Consider the following 27,647-nt stretch of genomic DNA (forward strand, 5'->3'; position numbering starts at 1 on the left):
TGCTCCGCATGTGACTTACTTTTATGATAATGCGACTGACTTCCACTGATAATATTAAGCACAAGTAAATGAAAAGGGTTCACAGAAAATGATGGGGAGAAATAATCAGTGTGTGACCATCGTCTTCTTTTATGGAAGCTATGAAAAACTCTGAGAGCTGGCGTTCGCCTCACTACACTGGAGTTCCTGTGAATAAAAAGAAAAAGGTCTTTAATCTGTTCTGGTCTATTTCCTTTTCTCTAAACACAGAAAACATAAAATGACAGTACTGTTTGACCTTCTGATCCCTTAAACAAATTCTGAATCGGAACACTAACAGGGATTCTTAGGAAAAAAATATGTGCAACGCAGGCAGACCATGCCCTTTAACTTTGCTTTTTGTGTGCATGTCTGGCTGGTACATCTGGCTAACATATGGCAAAAACCAGAGCAGCAATGTTTTGTTTTACTTACATTGCTCATGGTTTGCTTTTCTGTTTGATCATAGTCACAAGGTCAGATAAAAGTGGACATCAAAACCTCCTGACATGGTTTGTCAGTTATAAAATGAAAGTTATAGATCATTTCAGGAATCATCAAGATATCACCACGACTGTAGAGCTACATAGTTTAAATAAATGAGTTAACATTGTCTTCACTGCTTGAGAAAAACTGATGTAAACTATTATACCTCAGGATTTAAAAAAAAAAGAAACAGACAGAATAAAAGAGAATGAAAACCAAAGTCCTCTTGCAGTCAAACTTTATACATACTGCAGGCACTCTGTGCCTTCATAACTCCTATTATAACACTGGAAACATTATTACATTCATCGTACAGAATGCCCAGCATTTCGTTGAAAAAACTCTTTACATTGTTTCATCTTAAAACTACATTCAAAAGGGTATTCAAATGCAAAATATAAAACCTTCTTTGGAAAATAAATCTGCTGAAATGATGCGTTACAAAAATACAAATATATTCTTACAACATAGATTTTTCAACAGGATGTTAGTTGTTCTGCATGATCAGGAAAGCCTTTAAGAACAAAAACCAAACAACCAGAATATAAAAGGTATTAAAGTTTCTCCAAGATTCACTCAGTCCATGTCGGCAGTTTTTGATCAATCAAAATGTTCATATCCATGAAAAATGAGGGCTGTGAGACAAGAAGTTTGGATTGGAGATGGAACACCACAAACATCACAAACTGGGTACTTGCACTTGTACTTCTCAATAGTCAGTCTTCTACTGCTGTCTTAACCAAGATCAACCCAAAAGAGAGTGCAGGATAACGTATGTTAAGTGCCTACTTAAACAAGAGAAAGGCTCGACTAGATAACATGTTGATTATTCAATGCTATTTTATCTCCTGTAAAACAGTTGACCAGTCTCTTCAGAACTTCTCTGGCGTTTTCTGACTGTCTTTGGATGATGTGGATAAACTTAACTTTGAAAATCATTCAAAAATATTGATGTAAGTCTATTGCATTTCAGTTCTTGAAGTGTTGCCATACCCTTGTCATGCCTTTCCTTCATTTGACTGATAGTGTTATCAATTTTGCCATGAATAATGTGATAACATTACTACAAATTTGTATGGCCCCAGTACCCATGAGGTGAAAATCCAAAATGATGAGAGCCCCAGTTTGATGACTACATAACAACACATGCAGGGGAAATTGGATGATTGGTCAATCTTAACATGTCTAAGCAGTTTAGTAAGATTTCACAAGCAATTCCACTAAAGTCAAGTTCACAAAGGATAATTTATGTGTTGATAATCTAAAATAATTGGTGTTAGAATACCAAATGGGACTGAGTGAGTTCAGGAGATATGTAGAAGCATAGGGCATTCAAAAACACACAACAAGTACTTGTTTTACATCAACATTCCTCGCCATATGCAGTGGAAGAGAGTAAAGCTACAATATGTAAAACTTACAAAAAAATCCATGGGAATGTAAGCAAATTGACATCACTCAAGTTAATGCTTAGAAATATGCATTCTCTATTCAAAACTTTCCTCCTCTCTTCTGTTTATTCCAGTCACTTCCTTTATGTGATATCTTCCTCCTCTCCTCCTCTTCCTATACTTTACTTCTATGTGCTTTCACTTCTCTGTGCTAACCACATATCACCCCCACATCTTCTCCATGTGTGCAGTTATGTTTCCCAACTCTGGATCTCTTGCACTGTAGCAGTGATCCCTCCTCGCCCTCACACTCCACGTCATCCAACAGGATCCGGACACTCCTGTCTGCCTCCCCTAAAGCGGCCCTCTTCATCACAGCCAATGCGGTCTTGAAGCCGAGTTGTCTGCACACTACAGTACCTGCTTTGCTGTTGAAAAGGTCGTCGCACACTGTCCCCCACTCTCCACGGAAAAAGATCTCAATTCGTCCTCTATCTGATAAACCATCAGGGCTCACCAGTCGCACTGAGCCAGCCCGTAGCCTTCTTCCTCTTCCTCCTTTGTACCCGTGGGCTCTTTCTCTTCCTCGAGTCCTTTTAAATATTTGGTTACCTTCTCTGGTGCTTTCCAGCTTCACTCCAAGCCACAGCCTCTCCTCCTGAGATTTAGGCAGCGTTGTGTTTAATGGTGGTCTCTGGGGCTTGAAGCTTGATGCTGTAGGTTTCTGGCTCCAATATGGCGGCCGTGTGGAGGGAGGAGTGGGTTGTAGTGAGGATAAAGGTTCGGAGGTGGTACTTTGGGGGTACTGGAGGGGTTTCCCATGTCTCCTGGTTGGGGGTGTGGTGGTGATTGGGGTTTGAGCAATCTTTGGGAAGGCTGCAGTCATGACGGTTGTGCGATAACCTGAGGGAGACAGAATCACCCTCTTTATTTGAATAAATGTTGTTAAATGTGATATTTTTTCCTCCTTAGTTTAATTACTGAAAAGGTTAATTCAATATCAAAGCAAGATTAAGATGCCAAGATTGATGCCACTTTTATGTTTGTACAGATGAAGCTATTTCCAGCAGCAGGTTAGCTCAGCGTAGCACAAAGACAAAAACAAGAGGATAGCCTGAGTTCATCCAAAGGTAACAAAAATCCAACTAATGGCTTTCTGTTGAAAATTATATGTGGTTAGGTTTTAACAGATTAGAATCAAAGTGTTCAAGTTTCCAGGAAGTCACTAAAAATAAAAACATAAAACATAAAACATAAAACTTGTTGAATAGTTGGTTTTAGGAACTTAGCAACATGCTTTTGTTTCCTATGGACAGGGACAGGCTCGGTTTGCTGTTACAAGAGTGGCACCGATCTCTACCAACATTATAAATAGTGAAAGGGGTACTTTCTAATGATGAACAATTCTTAAACTATTTTGTAATTCAGAAAAAAAATATGACTTATGAAGTACAGACTTTGCTATCGAGATAAACACTCAATGTTATCCTTAAATGCAGTTTTAAAAAAAAAAACGACATAAACACAGGCACACAAAGATGAATGTCCAAACTGATCTGATGCAGAATCATTTATTTAAAATAAATAAAGCCAAAGTACCTGACTTAAATCAAAGTAGTGCAAATACCCAACACATAAAGAAGCACCATTTATCCTGCTCTCGACTCTTGTACCAGCCAAAGAATAACACGCAGGTAAGAATTCAGCTTTAGCTAACTCCTCTGTACCTGAGTTTGACACAAGCTTGTGCAAAAGGCTCATCCTAACCATCTACTTGATTTGTACAGGCAAATCTATTATTTGCTCATTGTTTGTAATTAGAAAATAAGAAAAAGTTGAGACATTGAAATGCTACTAATTCAAGCTTCCAACAAATTCAATAGGATTAGTACTTATATGTTTATCTTTCTAAAAAGATGATCAAAGTGGTTTCTATGTTTTACTTTTTTTTACTTTGTAGTGCAGAGATGTTACAAATAAAGTGCAAAACTGACTAGAAACAAAAGTTTAAGAATTAAATTGCATCAATGGGCATGTTACAATTACTACTTGATCTCACTACAAAACAATAGAATATATCCATAGGTTTAGTCGTTCTTTAAATCAAGCTCTTTAATGATGATTTAAACTAAAGTTCTCTTTAATCGTCGATACGCTGCGTACGTTTTTGTGTCGGTATTTCTTGGTATGTTTTTTTATGCTGTTTCAGGAAAGCACTTTGTGCTCCTTGCTTGAAAGTGCTTCACAAATAAAATCAATATTATAAGTATTATAATTTCTCACCAAATAATTTCTTTATATCTTTACCATACTAGACTTATGCATTAAAACCTGAGCACTCAGTACCTCATCTCATATCATTAAATTGCAATAGAGTAGTTCTGGCAGTTTTCACTTTATGTTCTTGATAAACAAACAAACTGCCATATTTACAGTAAATTAACGAAGACTTAGCTGCCAAACAATTCAAGTTGTCAGATTTTGTACTGTGATAATTCTATTGATTATTTTGAGATATGATATGACCTGTAATGTAAAGTCCTTGCTGTGATGATCATTGTATCAATTATTTTCAACTGATATTTGATTTGTTTGTTGATTTAAAAGCTCAGTGATTTTACCAAAGTCGCAAAATGAAAGTATTGATTGCAGAAAAGTAAATTGCATGGGGATACTGTCAAGTGTTACTCAGCTAAGCATGTTAAGATGTAAAGCAAAAATAAAGCACAGAGGGTGAAACCACCTGGTTTGATACTGGTGGCTTCTCCCCGCACTGGTCTGCTGCTGGGTTCATTTACAGCGCTAACAGTTGACTTAACAGTTGTGTGTGCAGGTGATTTAGTGTTTCGGTAATGGGTAGAGCTGGCTGTGTTAACAGGTACACCAGTAGGCCTACCAGTGGGTGTGGTTCTGGCTGGTGTTGTTGCCATGGCCCCCTGGACAGTTGTTGGAATGGTTGTTGGATTTATTGTTGTTGCTGGAGTTGTTTTTATTGTTGTTGTTGCTTTTATAGTTGGTATAGTTGTTGGTGGTGGTGGTGGTTTTCTTGTTGGTGGTTTTCTTGTTGTCTGTAAAGTTGTTTTTCTTGTTGTTTCTACTGTTGTTGTTGTTGTTGTTGGTGGTGGTGGTGGTGGTGGTGGAGTTTTTCTTGTTGTTGCTACTGTTGGTGGTGGCGAAAGTGATGTTTTTCTTGTCGTTTTCCTTGTTGGCATTGGTGGCTTTATAATTTTTATGGACGTTGACTTTCTTTTTGGTGGTTTTTTTGTGGTTGTGGTTGTCCTGGGGACAGGTGTGGTGGTTGGTTTCTTGTTGATAACAAACTCTGAAAAAAAGAAGAAGAAATAAAATATAACACGTTTTTTTTTTTTAAAACAATGCAGACATATTGTATATACTTGATGCACATATCCAAGTGACATAACTCAGAGCTGCATGATGAGTAAATCAATAAAAGATAATTGGATTAGGGTTTGGTATAATGCAAATGGCTGGGAGTTGATTCTTATGAAATGCAATAAGAGTCGTTTTTATTACCTTCTTTCGGGTGGAAGTGGATCAGTTTTCCTTTTATTTTAACAGGTGCAGGCTTGATAGCACATTTCCCTGGTGGTGCTCGCCTGCAAGAATAAAGGATTTAATCAACACATGTATGCAAGATAGTACATGCTTTTTGATATAAATCAATATAGTTGCGGGCCTAAAAGTAGTGTTCTGTCAGTCTCTGGCTCTATTTTGCAAAGAATACTGGACTTGAAGGAGTTGTCTTTATGCTAGGGTGTTAAAACTACGTCAGTTTAGGTTGGCTTTGGACATGTCCCCTCTGTGGAAATCTAAAAAAACCATCATAAAGTTATTCTGTTATGAGATTAGACAGGCCTTTAGTTGAGTTTATAACACAAGTTACGGTCTAGTTGATCTGTAGTTCATAATCTCAAAGTGTTACTTTCGCTCAGCAATACATTTTATATAACAAAACACTATGGGTGTGATGTCTGTTGAGGATACCTTGAGGGGTCCACTATCTTGTAGATGATTCCTGCTCTGGCTGTGGCGCTCGGGGTTCCAGTGGCCAAGAAATACAGTTCACCTAGAAAGATGGACAAAGGAAAAGAAGAGAGTGATGTGGACAGCAATATGTGGAGAGTTAAAGCCAAGAAAGACACACTGCTATTTATAAAACAGAGAGAAGAACTTTGGCAAGAAAGAAAAAGAAGAAAGGTGAACTGCAAGGAGAAAAGAAGAAAGAGGGGGCAGATATTTACCAGCATGGAAGTTGAAGCGAAACAGGGAAAAAAAGAGAGAGGACGCATAACGTTTTACAAAGGGTGTTTATACAGTGACAGGATTTGGACTTTGCTTGAACTTTTCTACTTAAATCTCCTCCACGTCAGTCTCAGAGGGGAGAGAGAGATTATTTAAGGCCAGCGCAGTATGTGTGCAACACTCTCGCTGGTAAATCAGCAGTCGCTTTAATTCAAAGCAGATTTAACTTCAAACATAAATCCCTCCAGGGTCCTCTTAACTCCTGAGAAATGGAAGGAGTTTAGTGGTAATTTAATATTATGCACAGTTTCACATACACAAACAAACCCTTTACCCAAATCACCTCACTTTATGTGTATAACCATCTTCAAAGGAAAATCAGTTGTCCAATCACCTCATTATGTCGTACTTTTAATTACACATTGTGTGTTGTGCTTACTTGTAGCAAATGAAATACACAAGCAGAGGAAAATGTGTTACCTGCTTCATCCTCAGCAAAAGAGATGATGTATTTGTAGTAGCTGTTGATGAGTTTGGGGAACTTGCAGGTCTGGTCTCTTCCCATGCAGATCTCATTGTACTGCCATTCACCTGTGCTGACGTTTTCCTTCAGGGACATCAGGCGCCTGAACAGAAAGAGATACCAAGACCATCACTCAGCCAATGCAAACTTTGGTTCACACATGAAATCAAGCATGGGCAGGATATTGCAGTATAAATGCACCTCAACACACATCCTGCCACCACCCCTCTGTTACTTGATGTCTCAGTGGCAGTACTAGGTTCTTCTACAATATCCACAATCAGAAAGACACAACGTGGATATTTTGCAACTATCACTACACTCTTATATTGCACCCTTGGTCTGCAGTGATGGGCAGAGACAAAATGTCTGATTCAAAAGTGTATACTGAGGCAGAAACACATACCCGCTCATGAAATCGCCAAAGATGTAGAGACCGTTCAAGTTGGGCATCTGACAGCCTCTGTAGATGTATCCTCCAGTCACTGATTTCCCCAACTTGTGCGGGTAGGCAAAGATAGGCAAGATGTCATCTAGACACAAACAATGTGTCAGTTCCCACTTCGTTACCATAACTAAAACACTGTTCAAAAATGAAGAACTAGGAATATGACTAGAGGCATTTAGATAGTTACTCTGTGTTTAAAATCACAAGGCATTGGTTGCGTTTAAAAGTGATGCTAGTTAGTGAAAGCACTGAGAAAGCGGTCTCACCTAGCGAGGAGTTCTGACAGAGTTTGCGGTCGTAGCAGCTGAAGCCTTCTTTGGCCCTCCAACCATAGTTGCCTCCTATAAACATGAATCGACAAAGTTAGTGCAACCACTCAGACAGTTGTAAAAGTCTGTCTAAAAAGATTTGCCTAAAAGAGTAGTAAACAAGCTGTGGATCTTTAGAAGTATTGTTCAGCTGGGAACAAACACGACGAGTACTCTTCACCAGCTTTAATTTGATGTTTATTGCATGTCTTTTTGGGGATTGCTATAACCAGATCCCTTTCAACGTAATTGTTAGGGACAAACCGAGATTAAACTATGGTGTGCGTGACTCAGTGCCTGTGTGGTCCCCGAGTTTTTCTGCACAAGACGAGTGGGACGATGACTGGACAATCACAGCTTTTATCAATGAAGATATATACCTTAGCAGAAGTGAAAATGATCCTGCACACTGTGAATGTCATATTGATAAAAAAAATAGCGTGCCTTTAGAGATGATGTCCACCTCTTCATATTTGTTCTGGCCTACATCACCACAGAACATCCTGCCTCTTCCACGGCCTGTGATGGGGTCACCACGGTCAATGGAGCAGCGCCACATGTTGCGAACTCCATAGGCGTAAATCTCTGCAAAGAAAGGAAGAGGAACAATTAAACCCTGACACAGCATGAATTTCTTGCTGAATACAGAAACCAAAGCCACATTTTTGGAATGATCACACATTTACCATGCCAAGTTTTATTCAGGAGGAGAAGATAGCATCCCTCTGCATTTGTTTGTGAACTCTTAATCATGTACATGCTATCTTTATTACTGCAGATAAGTATTTACTGTTGTGTTTATGCATTTAAAGTGTTTAGTTCATCTCAAAATGCACGGGATTAAATCACATGTTCAACAATTTAAGAGCTTGTTTAAAGGATTTACCTGGTCTACTTTCCTTCTCCTCCAAGAAGGGGTTGTCAGGAGGAATGCTGTATGGGGCACTATCATCGTTGTCTTCAACATCAACGCGCAGCGCCTTGCCAAGAAGCGTTGACCTAATTGACACAGAAATTAAATGAGAGAGTTGGTAAGATTGCAGGAAGTTTCAAGGTTGAGCACACTGACTGACTGATTGGACCGATCTTTTGTCATCTTTTTTAACTTGGGTTTCATCTCTCCAAACTCAAAACTCTTTGGCCCTACAAATGTGAAGTATTGGAGTTGCGCTTTAAAAATATATTGGCACAACAATCCTCAGTTACTGGATGTCTTCAGGAGGCCTGAGTGGTACTCTGCGAATCATACTCCCGAATATTCTCCAACTGAACACCCATCTTTGCCTTCATCTTCGTACATCCATCTGAGCTAACTCCCTAAATGTTGTTCCTTCTGTCTCTCCTTGCCACCCTACTTTACCTTTTTCAGCCGCTCCTTCCCTTCACACTTTCTCCTCTCTCTGTCATGTCCACTCTCTCCTTATTATAACCCTCTCTTTCCCTTTTTTTAGTCCCACTTTTCACTCTCCCTCTCCTCTTTTGTTTGTCTCTCCCCTCCACATACCAGTGTGTGGCAGTCCACAGTGTGTACTGTCAATATTAGACTTGGCGGGGTGTTTCCTCCCTCATTCCAAGAACAGCTAATACGGCGTGTCAACAAAAGCCCTCAGAGAAAGGTAAAGAGCTAAACTCAGACTGTCTGAAGAAAAAGTGACAACATCCTTTGTTTTGTTTACACAAACAGTACCATGAACAATTCAGTTCAGCTCTAAACCAAGAAGGAGATCCATTTTTGATTAAAATGTGTTATACATTTTATATATTAGTACAACTAGTAGTTTCCAAATATTGAACAAGTCCACAGTCCTCAGTATAACTATCGTGTGTGATGTCCTGGGATAATTTTGGCAGTTCACATGATGCTAATGAGCAATAATATTAGCATTTTCAGCCTTTGGTTGTATTTAACATTCAAGTCACTGAAAGCTGATCAACTGACAATGCATATGAGAATTGTACTCTTCTGCAGAATGAATGAAAAATTAAATAGCACATTTAATAGCACACACTTGTGCAGCACACAAACAGTGTTTCCATGTAAAAATAAACACAGACACACACATTGCCCAAGGATACAACAAGCCTATTTAATAAATGAATAATAGTAGTTATAATATAAAGCTCATGTGGGTTTGAGATGTAACTTATGTCCATCAACATGGTAAAAATAATAATAATAATGCCCTGAAGTCCCTTTTTAATAAAAGCTACTATGTGTGCATTGCTCCTGGCACAAACACATCATGCTACCTCTGCTTTGCTTCTAAACTTAATTACAGTGACAGTAAACACTGTCACTGTTTTTTCTAAACCCTGAGAGTGAACAGGTCCTCTCCTGCTACCAAATTCAGATGAAAAATTGGAAATGATAACGATAACATATGCTATTTGAAGTTAAATATATATATTTTTAAGTGGGGTTGTATGAGTTAGTTGTCATAAGTGTGTTTTCAACAGCAGATCCCAGTCAGCTCAGCCCCTCTGAGAAACCAGACAAAGGGGCCAACTCTACCATATAATTAAACACATTTTAAGAAACTACAACCCAAACACTAATGTTGATTTAAGTGTATGTTCTATTTTCAGCACTTTAATTTGCATTAAAAAGCCCATTCGTTTTTGCACTAATCATGGATGTGACACATTATTATTCCTCTGCCTGCAGCACATTGAGCTATTTGGGTCCCTGATGTGCAAGCAAGCAAGCTTGACTTTTGCCCCATACACTGATAGATTGTGAATATTTATATTTTCACATCTTAGTTTGACAGAATTTGAACAATAAATTCAAAACATCTATGGGTCTGACACAGTAATGGCAGTATAGTTTTGTCATTTCAGCTCAGTCGTCTTCTTCAACAGCTGACACTGTATTTTGATAAAGTAAATTACATGTTGCTGTCAGAATCTCCGATTTTTTTTTTTTTTGGCTGTATTTTGTCTCTTCTGAAGCCATCAGACCTGAATAGCTGATCAGTGTACTGCAGGCGGAGAATCACGTGTTATGTTTGCAGTGTGCTTTGCAAAACCAAATGGGCTTTCTAATGGCAAAGTTAAACACTTACATTTTTTAGTACAACACACACTTATGCCATACTAGTGCTTCTTAGAGTTTGCCAACTTGCATGGTAAAATTGATCCCGTCTGAAGCAGTTGATAGACTAGCGTCTGTGTTTGTTCTCCAGTTGCTTCTCAACAAAGGAGTCAAGCTGACCAGGATTCCCTGTGGATAGTACACCGCTTTTGACGAGTACATCATACAACCCTACTTTAAAAAAAAGCAAACTATCCCTTTAAGACAGGGGTGTCCAAAGTACGGCCCGGGGGCCAATTGCGGCCCAATGTCCATTTATTTATGGCCCCAAGCTTCCATCTTAAATTGTGTTATTTATAGAAAAGAAATTAATCACAGTTTCTTTCTACAAACAAAACTAAAGTCAATCCAGAAACGTCTCAAAAAGCTTCATATGGACTACCTGTCTAAAGCCAAAGCTCTGGGAATTCTGCAAGACGGCAATAAAGAAGAAACACAAGGACTCTTAAAGTTGACAAGTTTTCAAATTAATCTTTTTATCATGATATGAAAATGTTCTTGATGAACACTAAAACTTCAGAAGACACAAAAGAGGACACAAGACAAGATCAAATTATGAAATTGTGCAGAAAAGGCAAAATTTGGTGCATCAAAAATGTTCAGAACTCAGGAAAATAATTATTTTGTTCTTAAAATGTTGTCTGCTTGTCAGAAAGGTCTCAAAAACCACATAAAAAAGAAGTGTGATGAAATCTAGATCATGATCCTGCCATAGGAAAGTAATGATACAATACTTTTCCCACATTGCCAGACCCTAATGAAAAACATTTTCCTCCAGAAGAAGATAATGTACATGGCTTGTGGAGAACTAAGGACTACCTAGTTATTGATTTATTGAGACAAAATTTAAAATGATTGTTATTAAATAAATATTTCATATACAACTTTTGGGATTCCTAAGTCTCAATAGGAGCCACTGGCCCTGAGGTATTCTGACAACATCATATGTGGCCCTCTTTGAAAAAAGTTTGGACACCCCTGCTTTAAGATATGAGGGGATACTCTATATACAGGCTGACATTGTGGCACAGTTATTTAAATGACTATTCTATCATTACCCAGAGACAGTGACAGTGAATTTATTCTGCTCCTGCACCAATCTCATATAGTTTCTCTTAATATAACTAAACAGCCCTTTCGAATGGTGTTTGACACTCCTCATTTCAAAGCAAACTTAACAGAGATCTTTTCTTTAAACCCAATCACAGCAAATTTCAGAAAGTGCTCAACACGGCCTGGCATGTCTGAAAGATACATCTTTATGATAATATGAGTTGTCAGATGACTAAATAATACCTTTTGAAGATAATTTGCATAATATGAGGCAGGTTCCCCAGGCCAGGGTGATTTTCAGCCTATTTGAATTTTACAAGTGGGGAATAATTATTCATCAGAGAGCTGTAATTTATTAGTTGCGTGCAACCAAAGTCTGCGCAGTGTTAAAATGTATCTTCACTTGTTTTTTTTTTTCTTTTTATTATACTCAGTTTTATTGGAATTTAATTAACAAGAGCTCATTTTTGGCTGAACATGCTGGTTCTAACTAGACTTAATGCTTACATAGCCTAAAATCAAGGTATCTAATAAAAGTTTACATGATAGGCATCTTTGTCTTTTCAATCTAACAACCTCTCTATGCAAACACTTATCTTAAATTACATATCAGAAGTTTTGCAAAGCAAGAGTTTATGTCTAATGATTGAGTTATTTTGTTCCTTGACTTGCGTCATTGGTGTGCTGTTTGTTTTTAGGATGTCAGTTGTTGCATGGAGACATATTCTGAAACAACAACACTGTTCTTTCTACTGCAGGAATTTGTTGTTCAGTGTTGGAAAATGCTGAAGTCAACATCATAACAACCACTCAAGCACATTAATTTGATAAATTACACTTACTTGTTCTGTGAGTTGCCAAACTTCCCAAATGGGTCCCCAGCTCGGCCGCCATCACCAATGAAGATGTACAGATAGCCGTCATGGCCAAAAAGAAGCTGCCCTCCATTGTGATTGGATGCCGGCTCTACCACCTCAAGAACAGTTCTATAGTAGAGCAAGACAAATGTTCACAAAGTGTTGATATTAATGGACGTATAGTGGTTTGCTAGAATATATTTTACCAATGAAATGTAAGAAATTCAATTATTTTAAGGCACATCACATTTCCAGGAATCCAAGATCATTTAATACCATCACACGCTCTCACAGACTACTGAAATGCATACCTGGCATCATTAAGCCTGTTAGGGTTCAGTGCTTTGGCTTTCAGGTGGAGAGTGGACCTTCTGCTTAACAATAACAACACTTCCTGGTTCCTGATCACATGTCACTAAGCCAACCAACCAGAGACTGGGAGGACTTAGCTTAGCTTTGTTAGAAGAACCACATAGGTATATAAAGGGCAATACAACTAGATTTTAGGATGCTGAAAAAATATTTCATCATGTCAACACATAAATAATACATTTTTACTCTGAATATGTAAAAAGTTATACATTTGTTATGTTTTTTTTACTTCTTTGAAATAAAATTTAAGTTGCACTAATTAATTTTCTCCTAAACCTTGTACCTTATGTCACTTTCAAAACATACTCACTTTCGTGAATTTGAGTTTCTCACATGTCTCACCTTTCAGAGGAGTGGTCCAGTTGGTTGTCATCATGTGGTAAGAGTGTAAACTCACTAATTCTGATCCTCTCCTCTTTCTTTACAGACACAGAGTAGTACACATAGGCCTTTCTAACCACAGTGAACCTGTGCACAGAACAGAAACAGAAGTGATAAGACTTAACACAGAAACCTTTTTTTTCAGGATGATTTTGCAGAAAGTTGCATCACAGATAACTGAAGTTATAATTGAAAAAGTAAGAACCTTGGGTGTAGAGCTATGCAGAGGAATCCCCTCTCATCTCCAGACCATGGCGATGTGAGGACAGCACGGGTGAGGTTGAGGAAAGGACGATCAATCCTGGAGCCGTTAGCCAGATAGACCCAAACGTAACCCAGCTGCTCTGCCACGAAGAAGCGATGCGTTCCATCATCTGCGTGGATCATGGCCACAGGGTTACGAAGCCCGTTTGCAACTTCCTCCAAACATAGCTCTAGACATCCTTCTGGATCCTCACGCACAAAGCCGAGGTTAGCATTGAGCTCTAGGAAGGAAAAGAGGATACATGAGATTGAAAGAAAAAAAAAACAGGAATACAAGAATACTTTAGGCTAGGTTTTTTTAAAAGAAGTTCATTCATATGTTTAAGTTTATGTATTTGAGTATAAGTTATACATTAGGTTTACAGCCTTTATACAGGGGACATATTATTTACTGAATATTATACGCGCAAGGTTGCAAAACAAACTGTGTCTTTGGTATCCATGAAGTATAACTTTGGTAACCTTTGACCAGAGAAGCTTTAGTCTTCATCAATACAAGAGTGTGTAGTCAGCCCCACTTGGCACTGCCAATATCACCACCTCAGTATATGAAGGTAATTCCCTTTCATTGGCTCAAGTGTGAAAGCCGGTGGCTGACTTTGGCATCTATGGGGCTGGAACTGTTTTAAAAGCCATACGAAAATTGATGCTTTCAACACCCAGCCAACCTGATGTGCAGACTAGCAAGTAGAGGCAAAGCCTGATCATAAATCATAATTAAACGTTCTTGTTAGTGTTAAATTAGTTTGCCCTATTTTCCCTGTCTTTTACAACCTGTGTGTTCATGTTGGTTTTTTAAGAAGGTAATCTTGTGCTTTCTTCCCAATCAGCTTCCCTCCGGAGTTGCAAAAATGTAATCATATGTGGAAATTAAAAGCTTCAGCTCCTTGAGTGACCACTTGAGGCTTGCCACAATAGCCAAGGACTCCCTATATAAAAAAGGGAATTTTTACAGCAGAAATAAACATGTTTCCAGACAAAAAAAGTTGAGCGATGTAGCTCATTTATTTATTTGACCACACTATATGGGGGATATATTGCTGTTGTTGTAGCTGTAGCAGACTTAGCTCTACCTCTTAGCTAGTGTCTTTGGGTTTTTGAAAATAAGGCTTAGTCAGTCTTTCCAACATGACACCCACCATCTCTGGGCTTCAAAAACTCACCCAGACACAAATGGATGATGTCACCAAGTCTACTAATGTGTTTTTATGTTTTATATAGCCAAGGATTTTTTCTCAACTCACGCTCACTATTCCATCATCAGTCATGTTTTAATTTTCATTTCTCATTGCCTCTGATCATCCAAGTGTGTACGCCTTACCTGCATTACTCAGTACATTAGGGTAGCAGTACTGTTTGTCCTTCAGCTCCAGAAAATTACAGAACTTCTTGCTGTCTTCTTCTATGGTTGCAGTCAGGTTTGCAAACTGTGGAGGGTTCCCCAAGTCCTCCATCAGGAGACTGAGTGTGTACCGACACTGGTTCCAGTAGTCCAAGCAGTAATCTGAACACAATCCAGGCAGCATCCGCATCGGTGTGTTAGCATCTTCTGCATCGTACAGGTGTGCTGAGTATGGGGAACACTCCTGCAAAAAGACAATGATTCAGCTGCTGAAAATGTTGATGCTGATCAGCGTCTTGGTGTGAATATGGTTAGTTCTAGTTCTACTTTAACCCTAAGCTACTGTTAGTGTTGAATTTTGGACATGAATGGATCACAGAAGTGTAGGATTTGTGTGCTTATTTTACCTCACCGCCTCACTATGACTGGTCAGGCCTGGGTTATATACAGGCTGTCTGAGTACAGCTTGGTATAAATGGATCCCAGGAAGGTCCAGTCAGTTATTAAGTCACAACCACACTGTCCACACCCAGAATGACAAGCTGCAGGAACAAAATAACACAACACCCAAACCATGATGCGGTTGACTGGTGCTCTTTTACACAGTGCCAGATCAGCTTAACCGATCATCACCAGGAAACAGAAACCAGAGTACAAAAAGATCACTTATTTACTTGTAAACTCTCTGACAGCAGACACAACTATAATCTATTTCAGATTATAGCATCCTGCTTTCCATTTGTAGTGGACAATTTGTTGAGATGAGGACAGCAAAAAAAATGTCTTTTACAACAGAACAAAGGGACCTACAGGCCAAAATATTTCAATGATTTAGCATACACATTGAATAAACTTCTACTGACTGTTTCTAATATTTTACATGGGAGTTGGAGGTCTTGAACCCAAATGTGCAATCGCTTCAGTATCATTGTGACTAGAGCTGTCGCAATATACTTGTATTGACGAAAACCCTCTTTTGGACAACATGTAATATTGAAATTGTGCTAGAAATAAGCATGCATTAATCCTGTGTAACTAACTGGCTTAGTAGGGGGCAGCAGTGGTTCTTTACACTGGTTGCCATCTTCCTTTAAATTGGGGAAGACAAAGAAGAAGCTGCAGCAAAATAACATTTAATAAACAGCTAGCTAGCTGGCCTTTACTGCAGTGTCAATACAGCACAATCATGTCAGAGATGACAGACATAATAAAGAGAAGATGTTTGCTGAATGTTTATTTCTGAGTACAAACAGACAATCTTCCTTATTCCTGCAAATCTTTCTGGATTTCAAAAAAAAATTGAGAGAGAAGTGTTAAGGAACCGTAGGACTCCTGACACACCAGCTTCTTTTCAGTGCTACATGGAGAAATCTCTTTGATAAAACATTGGTTTAGCATTAGTAAGACAGGATTTGCTTGTTTTTTGTCCTTATTCAACTTCAGAGGTTTTACTCCAATAAAAGCCTAGGGCTTAAAGAAGACACAAATAAAGTAAACAGTAACAGAGAGACTTTGTCAAGTCACATGAAAGTGAAATCAGTTGTTGGGCAGAGATCAGAGCCTTCCTGGGAATCTAATTTACAGTGAAAAACAAAAGCTGTGTTCAGGGGGAGCTGCTGCTGATATAAGCACTTCCTGGAGCAAACTTGGATGTGGGGCAGATGGAGGCTTTATTTAATAAACTTATAACACATGTAACAGCTTGATTTATCTTAAAATAGATGAGGATGCTGCCATTGAGAGCCATGCAGATGATTCACATTAAAGTTGAAGCAAATTGAACTTAAATAAAAGGTAAAGCAAAGACTATCATTGTTTAGCCATCACTGCTTTACAGCGTCTTCTTCAGCTTGACACGCTGAAATTTAAAAACCGTATTTTATTCTTAGACGCCTTTTATTTGACTCCTACTATGATAGGTTAGGATAAATGCACGTAACTACTTACAGCTGTTCCTGACAATGCAGCCACTTCAAACTGCTATAATTTGGTGTTTACTCTCCAAAGTTGAGAATAGAATAAAGTTTTAAACTTCAGTAGGATATGCGTTAAGCGTTTTTCTCAAGTTGTGTGTCTTCCTGGCTCCCTGTGCTGTACAGTAAGTTCCACATGTTTTTTTCATTATGTAACAGAGAGAAGACTCATGGCAGACAGATGGGTGGTAAACATGTGAACCTGAACTGGACTTCACTCCAGAAAAGGAGAGTAAAAATAGTGAGTCAAAGGAAAAAGATGACAGGAATTGTGAAAATAAATCCTGGAGCAAACGTAACCATTTGGCTTTTTTGATGTACCAATTTAAAAAACTGAAACACAAGTAGAGTAGAGCTTAAAGGTACTTATTGAAATATGAGAAAGGGAAACAAGTAGGTCAGTTGTCTTTTGTTTCAATACGTGCTTTAAAAATGTGTTCTGACTTCTGACGTAGTTTAAGGTGGCTTTTGTTGTCATTTGAATTTCAATCAGTAAATACATGCATAAAACAGGCAGAGAAGACCAAGCTTTGACTGCAGCTTCAACACACATTATTCTCAGAAATGAGAAGTAACAGAGCACTTTAAAGACATTTTTACTTAAATTGATTTTTTTTAAAAATATGTACATAATGATGACTTTTTATTGATATCTTTTCACTTTATGTATACTCTATCAACATTTCCCAACCCCTTTTATTTTCACAACCATATTCAGGGTTCCCACTCTTTTCCAGAGATTATTTTCCAGGACATTTTCATTGATGATCAAGCTGGTATGACCGTCTAAATTTAGTTCCTAATTTAGTTCCTAAATAGTCTAATATGTTCCTCTCAGTGGAAGTCTACATTGAAAGACATGTAGTCTATGGCTATCAATGAAATCATCTCTTACATACTTAAAACTTATGGCAAATAGATAATAGAATAGCCAGGGACCCCTTACAGGTGAGAAAATTGTCCATGGCCCCCCTCATAATTGTAACACAGATTAAGCACAGTAGTGATGTGTCATGATCAAAAGCTGCGGCTCTGAGAGTCGATGCTTTATAGTGAATCAGAAGAGCCGGCTCGGATCAAGAGAGATCCGGCTCCCAGTTTTTTCCTTTCCCTCCTTAGCTCTCTCAGTGCTCAGCCCCAGCTCTGCTCACAGCAGAACTTTGTTTTGATTGGTCAGCATGGCGGCCATGTGGCCAATCATATGTGAGGATATAGGATACAGGTGATGGAGGGGAGGCTGTGTATCCTGGCTTCATCTGTTCCTTCAGAGGGAGTCTTCTTAAAGACCGGGCAAATACTCACTGAGAAGAGAAATCGGATCAGCCCATCCAAGCTGGCTCATCTGATTTTTCTCAATACCAACCTGAGGACATTAATAATGTTTGCTTGAGTTTGGTTCTGGTTCGGTTTGCTTGAGTTTGGTTCTGGTTCGGTTTACCTGAGTTGGTTCTGGTTCTGTTTGCTTGAGTTTGGTTCTGGTTCGGTTTACCTGATTTGGTTCTGGTTCTGTTTGCTTGAGTTTGGTTCTGGTTCGGTTCTGGTTCTGTTCTGGTAAGGTTCTGGTTTGGTTCTGTTCTTGTTCGATTCTGGTTCACATCTGGTTCGGTTCTGGTACGGTTCTGGTTCGGTTCTGATTCGGTTCTGGTTCGGTTCGGTTCTGCTTCCGTTCTGGTTCAGTTCGGTTCCGGTTCGGTTCTGGTTCGGTTCTGGTTCGGTTCTGGTTCGGGTCTGGTTCGGTTCTGGTTCAAGTCTGGTTCGGTTCTGGTATGGTTCTGGTACGGTTCGGTTCTGATTCGGTTCTGATTCGGTTCTGGTTGGGTTCGGTTCTGGTTGGGTTCGGTTCCGGTTCGGTTCTGGTTCAGTTCTGGTTCGGTTCTGGTTCGGTTCTGGTTCGGGTCTGGTTCGGTTCTGGTTCAACTCTGGTTCCGTTCTGGTATGGTTCTAGTATGGTTCTGTTCGGTTCTGGTTCTGTTCGATTCTGGTTCTGTTCGGTTCTGGTTCTGTTCGGTTCTGGTTCAGTTCTGGTTAAGTTCTGGTTTGGTTCAGTTCTGGTTTGGGTCTGGTTCGGTTCTGGGTCGATTCTGGTTTGGTTCTGGTTTGGTTCTGGTTTGGTTCTGGTTTGGTTCTGGTTGAGTTTGATTCTGGTTTAGTTCTGGTTGAGTTTGATTCTGGTTCTGTTTGCATGAGTTTGGTTCTAGTTCTGTATGCTTAAGTTTAGATCTGGTTCTAAACCTAACCCTAACCCTAATCACAACCCTAACCCTAATCCTAATCCTAACCCTAATCCTAACCCTAACCCTAATCCTAACCCTAACCCTAATCCTAACCCTAACCCTAACCCTAATCCTAACCCTAACCCTAACCCTAACCCTAATCATAACCCTAACCCTAACCCTAATCCTAACCCTAATCCTAACCCTAACCCTAACCCTAATCCTAACCCTAACCCTAATCCTAACCCTAACCCTAATCCTAACCCTAACCCCAACCCTAACCCTAATCCTAACCCTAACCCTAACCCTAACCCTAATCCTAACCCTAATCCTAACCCTAACCCTAACCCTAATCCTAACCCTAACCCTAATCCTAACCCTAACCCTAACCCTAATCCTAACCCTAACCCTAACCCTAACCGTAATCCTAACCCTAACCCTTACCCTAACCCTAATCGTAACCCTAACCCTAATCCTAACCCTAACCCTAACCCTAATCCTGACCCTAATCCTAACCCTAATCCTAACCCTAACCCTAATCCTAACCCTAACCCTAATCCTAACCCTAACCCTAACCCTAACCCTAATCCTAACCCTAACCCTAACCCTAATCCTAACCCTAACCCTAACCCTAACCCTAATCCTAACCCTAACCCTAACCCTAACCCTAACCCTAATCGTAACCCTAACCCTAACCCTAACCCTAACCCTAATCCTAATCCTAACCCTAACCCTAACCCTAACCCTAACCCTAATCATAACCCTAATCAAAACCCTAACCCTAATCACAATCCTAACCCTAACCCTAATCCTAACCCTAACCCTAATCCTAACCCTAATCCTAATCCTAACGCTAATCCTAACCCTAATCACAATCCTAACCCTAACCCTAATCCTAACCCTAATCATAACCCTAACCCTAATCCTAACCCTAATCAAAACCCTAACCCTAATCACAATCCTAACCCTAACCCTAATCCTAACCCTAACCCTAATCCTAACCCTAATCCTAACCCTAATCCTAACCCTAACCCTAACCCTAATCCTAACCCTAATACTAACCCTAACCCTAATCAAAACCCTAACCCTAACCCTAATCCTAACCCTAACCCTAATCCTAACCCTAATCATAATCATAACCCTAATCCTAACCCTAATCCTAACCCTAACCCTAACCCTAATCATAACCCTAACCCTAACCCTAATCACAATCCTAACCCTAACCCTAATCCTAACCCTAATCCTAACCCTAACCCTAATCCTAACCCTAATCATAACCCTAATCCTAACCCTAATCCTAATCCTAACCCTAACCCTAATCCTAACACTAATCCTAATCCTAACCCTAACCCTAACCCTAATCCTAACCCTAACCCTAACCCTAACCCTAACCCTAATCCTAACCCTAACCCTAATCCTAACCCTAATCCTAACCACAACCCTAACCCTAATCCTAACCCTAACCCTAACCCTAACCCTAACCCTAATCCTAACCCTAACCCTAATCCTAACCCTAATCCTAACCACAACCCTAATCCTAACCCTAACCACAACCCTAACCCTAATCCTAACCCTAACCCTAATCCTAACCCTAACCCTAATCCTAACCCTAATCCTAACCACAACCCTAATCCTAACCCTAACCACAACCCTAACCCTAATCCTAACCCTAACCCTAATCCTAACCCTAACCCTAATCCTAACCCTAATCCTAACCACAACCCTAACCCTAATCCTAACCACAACCCTAACCCTAACCCTAACCCTAATCCTAACCCTAACCCTAACCCTAATCCTAACCCTAATCCTAACCACAACCCTAATCCTAACCCTAACCACAACCCTAACCCTAATCCTAACCACAACCCTAACCCTAATCCTAACCCTAACCCTAACCCTAATCCTAACCCTAACCCTAACCCTAATCCTAACCCTAACCCTAACCCTAATCCTAACCCTAACCCTAACCCTAACCCTAATCCTAACCCTAACCCTAAACCTAATCCTAACCCTAACCCTAACCCTAATCCTAACCCTAACCCTAACCCTAATCCTAACCCTAACCCTAACCCTAATCATAACCCTAGGATCAGGGTGAGAATGATTTTGTAACAGAAGAAATGCACACAATTGGGCATTATAAGGCTTCTCGTAAAACACCGTACGTAAAGGGTTTTCAACACAAACTATTATTTTTTGCAAAATTAAGGTAAAAAATATACGGCTACAAAAGATCCTAAATTAAGAACCGTTTGAGAGTCGAAAGAGCCGGCTCTCTGAAAAGAGCCCAACTTCTCATCACTAAAGCACATGCTTACTACCATTTGCACTCTTAGTTGCCCTTGGAACTATTTGTATTGTAAAAAGTATCAATGTAAACACTTCAGACCTGTACCATAGTGATAAACAGATAACACTTCAATTTGAATCAAGTAAATACCACTTGTATACTTTAAAACAGAGGGTCATTTCATTCCTTGTGGACTCAACATGACAGCATTTATACTTTTCAAGTAAGTGATCTTAAACGCTTTCAGAAAATTAACAGTAGCAAGACTCACATATCCCTTCAGCCACCAAATGGTATCATAACAATGGTGTATATGCTGTTTTGTAATGACACAGCACAATTTTATAATTTATTAGAAATGTATTCAAATTATTTCACGGACCCCCACGCTATGGTTCGCAGACCCCCAGGGGTCCCAGGACCCCACTTTGAGAACAACTGAGCTAGAGTACGGTAATTGAGCCAAATGTACCATAAAACATAAACAATATACCCCCGTTTTCTGTGAATGCATGATTATGAAGTGAAGGAGAAAAGATGGGGAAAAAGTTGCGCAGTGTCGCTGTCTTTTCCAGCACAGCATGCACTCAACTTTCAATGAATGGGGATGTGTTTTGTTAATAGGGTCAGGTCAAACGCAGCCATGTTGGAATCATTTTCCAGGACTATATGTAATTTTCCAGGACATTTTACTTTTTCTCCCCTTTTCCAGGTGTTTTCCAGTACTGGAAAACTGGTCAACTGATTTCCAGGTTTTCCAGGTTTTCCAGGACGCGTGGGAACCCTGATATTGTTTGTTTGTCTTTGGTGAATCAGCATGCCCCCAGCTCCGACCTTAGCTTGCATGGTACCCCACCCCCATGCTAATTCTTGCAGATGGTGGGCCCACAGGGAGGCAGCATCATGTTATTTTCTCAGTCTAAGACTGTCCAGGCTTGGAATTGGAATTCCTGATCCTCGGTTTCAGTATCTCGTGGTCTTGTTCATGAGTGAGGGTAAATTGGATGGCAAGACTGACAGACAGGTTGATGCATCATCAGCATTGATGCAGGCGTTGTATTGAGAGGTTTTGATGAAAGGGGTGTTAGCCTTAAGACAAAGCTTGATCCATGCTCCAACCCTCAGCTATAGTAATGAGTTCTGAAAAGATTAGTTTGTAGATATTAGCACATGAGATGAGTTTCCTGAGCCTTAGACATAGAGTCAGCTCTCACATCCAGAAGCTCAGCATAGAGCCACTGCTTGTTCACATAAAAGGAAAACAGTTGAAGAAGTTCAGGTATCTGATTAGGATGCCTCATGGAAACCTCCCTTATAGGTTTTGGGCGTGTCCAAGTGGAAGGAGATTACAGGGAAGGACCAGAGCTCGCTGGACCTAGCTTAGAGAAATTTCGGAATCCCTCTTGCTGAGCTAGCTTAGCTTGACCCGAACATGGATAAGGAGTGGATGGATGGATGGATGGATGGATGGATTTGAGGGGGAAAAATGTTTATTTAGTGCACCCAGTATTCAGTTCTTTGAAGGTCAATGAGGCCACCGAAGGAATCTCAAACACAGAGAAGAGGCATCATGAAGCTGTAGCAAAATGGATTAAAGTGAGCCAGCCAACTTCACTGAAGCACACTGGATCAAAGTTGATGGTCAGTATTTTTAGTATTTGGCTCACATCTCATTTGGATTTGGATTTTTTTAAGTTAATAGTCTCCAACATATGATGTAAGGTTGATAGGAAAAAACACCCAAAATGAGTACTTTCAGACAGGGGCATGTCGAGTATCTGAAAGATGTTATATTACAGTGTGCACATTTTTGGCTTTGAAAAGTATCACAGAGAGTTAACATTTAAACCCTCTAAACATATATGCATGGACCCAAAAAGAACACACATGTCGAAAGTAACAATTAAAGTACAACAAAAAGAAAGTGTGCCCATTTAGAATGGAAAAAAGTTTCCTGAAACTTGTTATAACACAGCTGAAATGGTTGGTTTAAACATTAAGTCCCACCCCAGACGAGGCAAACAGCCAATCATGGTTTAGTATTTTGGGGCGGCAGCATGGGGTGGCCAATCAGATTTCTAGGAAGGCACATGTCACCCCTGGCCACCCTCCTGAGTAGGCCCTGCTTCAGATCTGAGCATTTTCATTCTTACGTCAAGTAAAGAAGTTGAATCATAAATCTTTGCACAAAAGTTTGCACTTCTAGAAAAGCATGGATGTTAACTCGTGAATTATTCTAATGAAGCTCATCTAGCTCCTTAAATCTTCTTTCGGGATTTAATGATCATTTTGTTGTTTCATCTGTATGTTTTAACATCTATTTTTACTTATTTTTATATCTCTCTTTTACTCCCTCTTGCTTTTCCTCATTTCTCTCTCTTGCAGAAACTTGATATATCCTGTACCTCAAGCCAGAGCAGGAAATGATTGTTTGTTTGGTCAGTTAAGCTAGGGGTTGATGAATATCTCCCTCCTGTCTCCCTGACACGCATCTATTCACACTTCATTTCCCCTCCGTCTGTCTCTCTCTTCATCAGCCTGTCTCTCTGTTTCTCTTTTCACTATCTCATTAATAGCAGTGCCAGGAAGCTCCTGCAGTGCTGCCGGAACAGAGGGCCTCAGTGTGGAGAGTTTATCCAGGATAAGTACCCTGCCACTGGGGTAACTTGAGCGTCTCTGGGGCATCTTTTGCCTGGAACCATCAGCCTAGGAGCTGAGAACCTCAATCTTCAAAAGTGGCTTTCAAAGAAGATCAAAAAATCTGAACAAAAGGTTTGTAAAACAAATAGCCAAAGATGACAACCACACCGCTTACGCAGCATATTCAGAACTGTTTCTCTAAATTAGCTGATGGGCTCAATGAAAGTCTCCATGTAATTTTTTTTAAGTGTCATCTCTAAGCTTTTTATATTTACATTGTTTTGAACTCAAGCTTAAACTATCTCACTCAAACTCAACTGTTGAATCGTACGTGTGCCGCTACACTGTCATTACGCTCGAGATGCAGCCTTCTCTGCTTGGAGAGAACCACAGAGGGCTATAATTACCATAATGATAGAAACCTATATTTTTCAAGTCAGAGGATTTGCCAGTGTCTTAAGATAGTTTGTGATGCATTTAAGTGCCATGAGGACTAGCAGTAAGTCCTTTCAATTGTTTTGCAGTTCAAAGACTAAACTGCCCGAAGCTGTTAGTTTTGGCGTCTCCTGACTGAAGATTTGTATCTGACGTTTATGAGCCAGGACAAAACTGGTGCTACACCTATCATTCACTTTGGGCTTTAATTCTGCACACAGTTGACGTCTTTGCTGCAAAGTCAGCACCTAATTATGCAATCAGTGCGTGGGCCAGGCCCAAAAGCTCATTCTGCCAATGGAGGGGAGTTTGGTTGTGCCTGGAATCTGTCTGAGATTAGCAAGCTCTGAAAATAAACTGAAAAGCATTCTGAAATAGAAAAACCCATTTAATGAAATAACCATTAAACAATTTTCCCACTTAAACATGACTTCAGAGTGTTTTAGTCAGGCTTATTCTGTGTGAAATGATGCTTTTAAAGGAAAGTAGAGACTGAAAATGTCAGAGAAAATGTTATGAGTACGATCAGAGTATTGGACTGCTGAGCTTGAACTTTAAAAAAAAATTCAAAGGGATAGTTTCTTTTGGGTTTTTTTAAGTGGGATTTTATGAGGTACTTGTCAACAGTAAATGTATTGCCAACATCCTTCAGTCTCATTCTGCCTCTCTGTGTTCATAAAGGTGTCCTTTTGTGTCCACAGTAAACAGCAGGCTATCTTTCCTGTCAATATCACTCACTTTTTAGCTGCTCAGTGTGCTGCAGAGGGAGACACATGCATGTGTTATTTAAAAAGATAGTGCAACAAGTGGCTTTCTGATTGCAAAAGGAAGCAATGGAAAATGTCTAAGTAAAGTGTACACTTACATTGAGATTAGTGTTTGGGTTGACTTTCTTAAAATTTGTGCTAAGTGATAGCCGAGCTCCTGTTCATGCTGTCCAATGGCTTTCTCAACAAAGGGGCCGAGCTGATGAGGATCCCCTGTGCGTGACACATTTACTAATGACAAGTACCTCATACAACACCACTTCAAAAAGAAATTTAAAAAACCCTATCCCTTAAAACTTTTGAAACAACTTTCATTTCACACTAATCATTTTTCTTCTGTTATTGACATTTCTGCAGAATCCGTTACATTTTCCTATCCAAATCTGCCACTTATTTTCTGCTGAAGTATTCATACTATTTTTTGTTTGTCCTTTGTTTTATTACATAATCGCCTAAAGAAGAAGATTAGAGTAAATGTGTTGTTGAGTTGTTGCAATCTTTTCTCATAAACTCATTGTTCCTCAGGATCTGGAATCCAGTCCAGCTCATACTTGTGAATATGTGTATAATGTTTGACAATACAAAACAAAGTTTCCAGGAATCAGGACAAGATAAACAAGCTGACTCTTCCTGGATTGTTTGACAAATATATATCTAATTTAAAATGTATTTAACGATAATTGTTCTACCAGTTTAAGCTAATAGTTTGTTGAACTGAGACATTGAATGTCCAAATACTGGGTAATTTGCCAAAAATGTATTTAAATGGTCTCTTAATGTTCTTTAACCTGGACCACAGTCAGCGTACTGTACTATTTCAGAGTGTTTAGGTCTGTTTAACAAAGTCCAATTACAGGCTAACCCATTAAATCACACAGGTCCGCTAGTAAACCTGTGGTTTAGCTCTCTAAGTACGAGTAAGCACTGTCTAACAGATGTCAACATCCCCACGTAGCCATTAAACCACATGTTTTGTTGGTTACTGTACTTTGTAGGGATCAGCTTTCACTTCTAAACCACATCACAGCTCACTTTGGAGTGAGAGGGAAAACTCAACTTTCAGAGGGCTCGGAGGGGCTCTCCAAAATATGGATTACATTACCTCACAATGTAATGTAGGGGAAATTAAATGCTCCAACACATGCACATTGTACTAATTGATTAAACAGAAGTCAAGTGGCAGAGATTCCTAAATATTCCACCGTGAGAATGAACAGGCCACAGGTTTCCTTTATCTTTACAACAGTATTGTTCTAAATGACCACAACTGCGATTGATACTAAATATGAGTCTTTTCATTTTTAGATTCTCGGGGAGAAAGATAGTTTGGCCATTTAATCAAACATAATTCAGTGTTTCTCTTACCTGACAGAGGATGCTGCGTATGTACCTGCCGCAGGTAAAGTAGCCTGAATGGTCAAAGTTTGCCATGATGCTGTAAAATCTACTTGATATCTCTTCATCTTTTTCCAAATCACAGCATCCAAACTTGGAATATTCTTTACAGAAGACCAGTGACTGCCGAGGCTCAAACGGAGGCTTGTAGTCCAAACACTGAGGGTGACAGCACCCCTGCCAGGCCTGGAGGAGCAACAGCAGGACAAAGGGAAGGAGGCGAGCAAAGTTCTGCTGCAATTTACAGGTCACTGGGGTCATGGTGCGAATATGCAGTCTTTTAGTTCTGGATATTTATACTTTATATCCAACAATGCAGTGAAGCAGTTTTAAAATTGAAATAGACTTTCGCTGAATTGTTGTGGAGTTGTGGATGTCCTCATCTGTCTTTGTTTCCCAGACAACCAATTGTATCAGACACAGTAACCGAGCATCACACCTGCATGCAAGCTGGCCAGAGACCTGAGACGCTCACAGTTGCATTGGTGTATTCCGTCTGCACCTGCAATGCAAGTTAAGGTGATTTAAAAGGTAAAATAGGGTAAAACTGATCCAGATCCAGTAAAATGTCTTGATGATGAAGGGATCTGAAGTACAGCCGTCAGCTAGTGTTTGGTAGTCTGAACCAATGTCCCAAAGTCTTATTGATGTGGAGAGGTTCAGTTGTTGTCACTCAGCATCAATACAACTCTCCCAGATCACAAAACAATTCTTGAAACAGGGAGATCTTCCAATTCTTGCCAAAACTTAAGGTCCATCACTTACCACAAAAAGGTAAGCTTTAAGATGCTAATCCTCTAAAGAAAGCAAGTTGTAGAGCAGGAGTAATCCAGTTTTCTTAGAAAGACACATGAAACTCAAAAAAGCCTTGGAGGATTTGAAGTGTCACCACGAACCAAAGTTTCTACAAAATATTTACTTCCAGCCTGAAGTCAGTCGCAGAGCCTGGCTGTGTTTGCTCTGGACATGTGCTCACTTGCTGCAGCAGACACCAGCCATACATGCAGACCGCAGGAGAGAGAGGTTCTTTCATTCAGACACAGAGCCACGCTGCAGCCTCAGCTTAGATCCCTCCCTCCTCGCTTCTTTCCTCCTACTCCTCTCCTCCTGTTTTTTCATTTGCTCTTTCACTCT

At 39.7% G+C, this 27,647-nt stretch overlaps 1 protein-coding gene across 1 annotated transcript; it reads right to left on the reverse strand.

Moving 5' to 3' along the window:
* Positions 1–732: 732 nt before the first annotated feature.
* On the reverse strand, positions 733–27,536 carry si:ch211-136a13.1 (HHIP-like protein 1). Its single transcript, XM_034700338.1, has 14 exons — positions 26,484–27,536; positions 14,780–15,044; positions 13,400–13,679; positions 13,156–13,281; positions 12,427–12,570; positions 8,324–8,436; positions 7,882–8,022; positions 7,396–7,470; positions 7,088–7,214; positions 6,639–6,784; positions 5,901–5,982; positions 5,430–5,512; positions 4,792–5,217; positions 733–2,798 (listed from the first exon to the last, which is right to left on the reverse strand). Exons 1-14 carry the CDS (start codon positions 26,772–26,774, stop codon positions 2,107–2,109), a joined length of 2,991 nt encoding a protein of 996 aa, XP_034556229.1. The 5' UTR covers positions 26,775–27,536; the 3' UTR covers positions 733–2,106.
* Positions 27,537–27,647: the final 111 nt, after the last annotated feature.

Source organism: Notolabrus celidotus, chromosome 14 (assembly GCF_009762535.1).
Source record: "Notolabrus celidotus isolate fNotCel1 chromosome 14, fNotCel1.pri, whole genome shotgun sequence".
NCBI classification, from domain to species: domain Eukaryota; kingdom Metazoa; phylum Chordata; class Actinopteri; order Labriformes; family Labridae; genus Notolabrus; species Notolabrus celidotus.

Coding starts and splice junctions, on each gene's coding strand:
- si:ch211-136a13.1 (XM_034700338.1), bottom strand. CDS start 26,774: ATGACCCCAGTGACCTGTAAATTGCAGCAGAACTTTGCTCGCCTCCTT. Junction 6,785..7,087: donor TTTGGCGATTTCATGAGCGG/GTATGTGTTTCT, acceptor CTTTCTGTTCAG/GCGCCTGATGTCCCTGAAGG. Junction 5,218..5,429: donor CCACTTCCACCCGAAAGAAG/GTAATAAAAACG, acceptor TCTTTTTTTCAG/AGTTTGTTATCAACAAGAAA.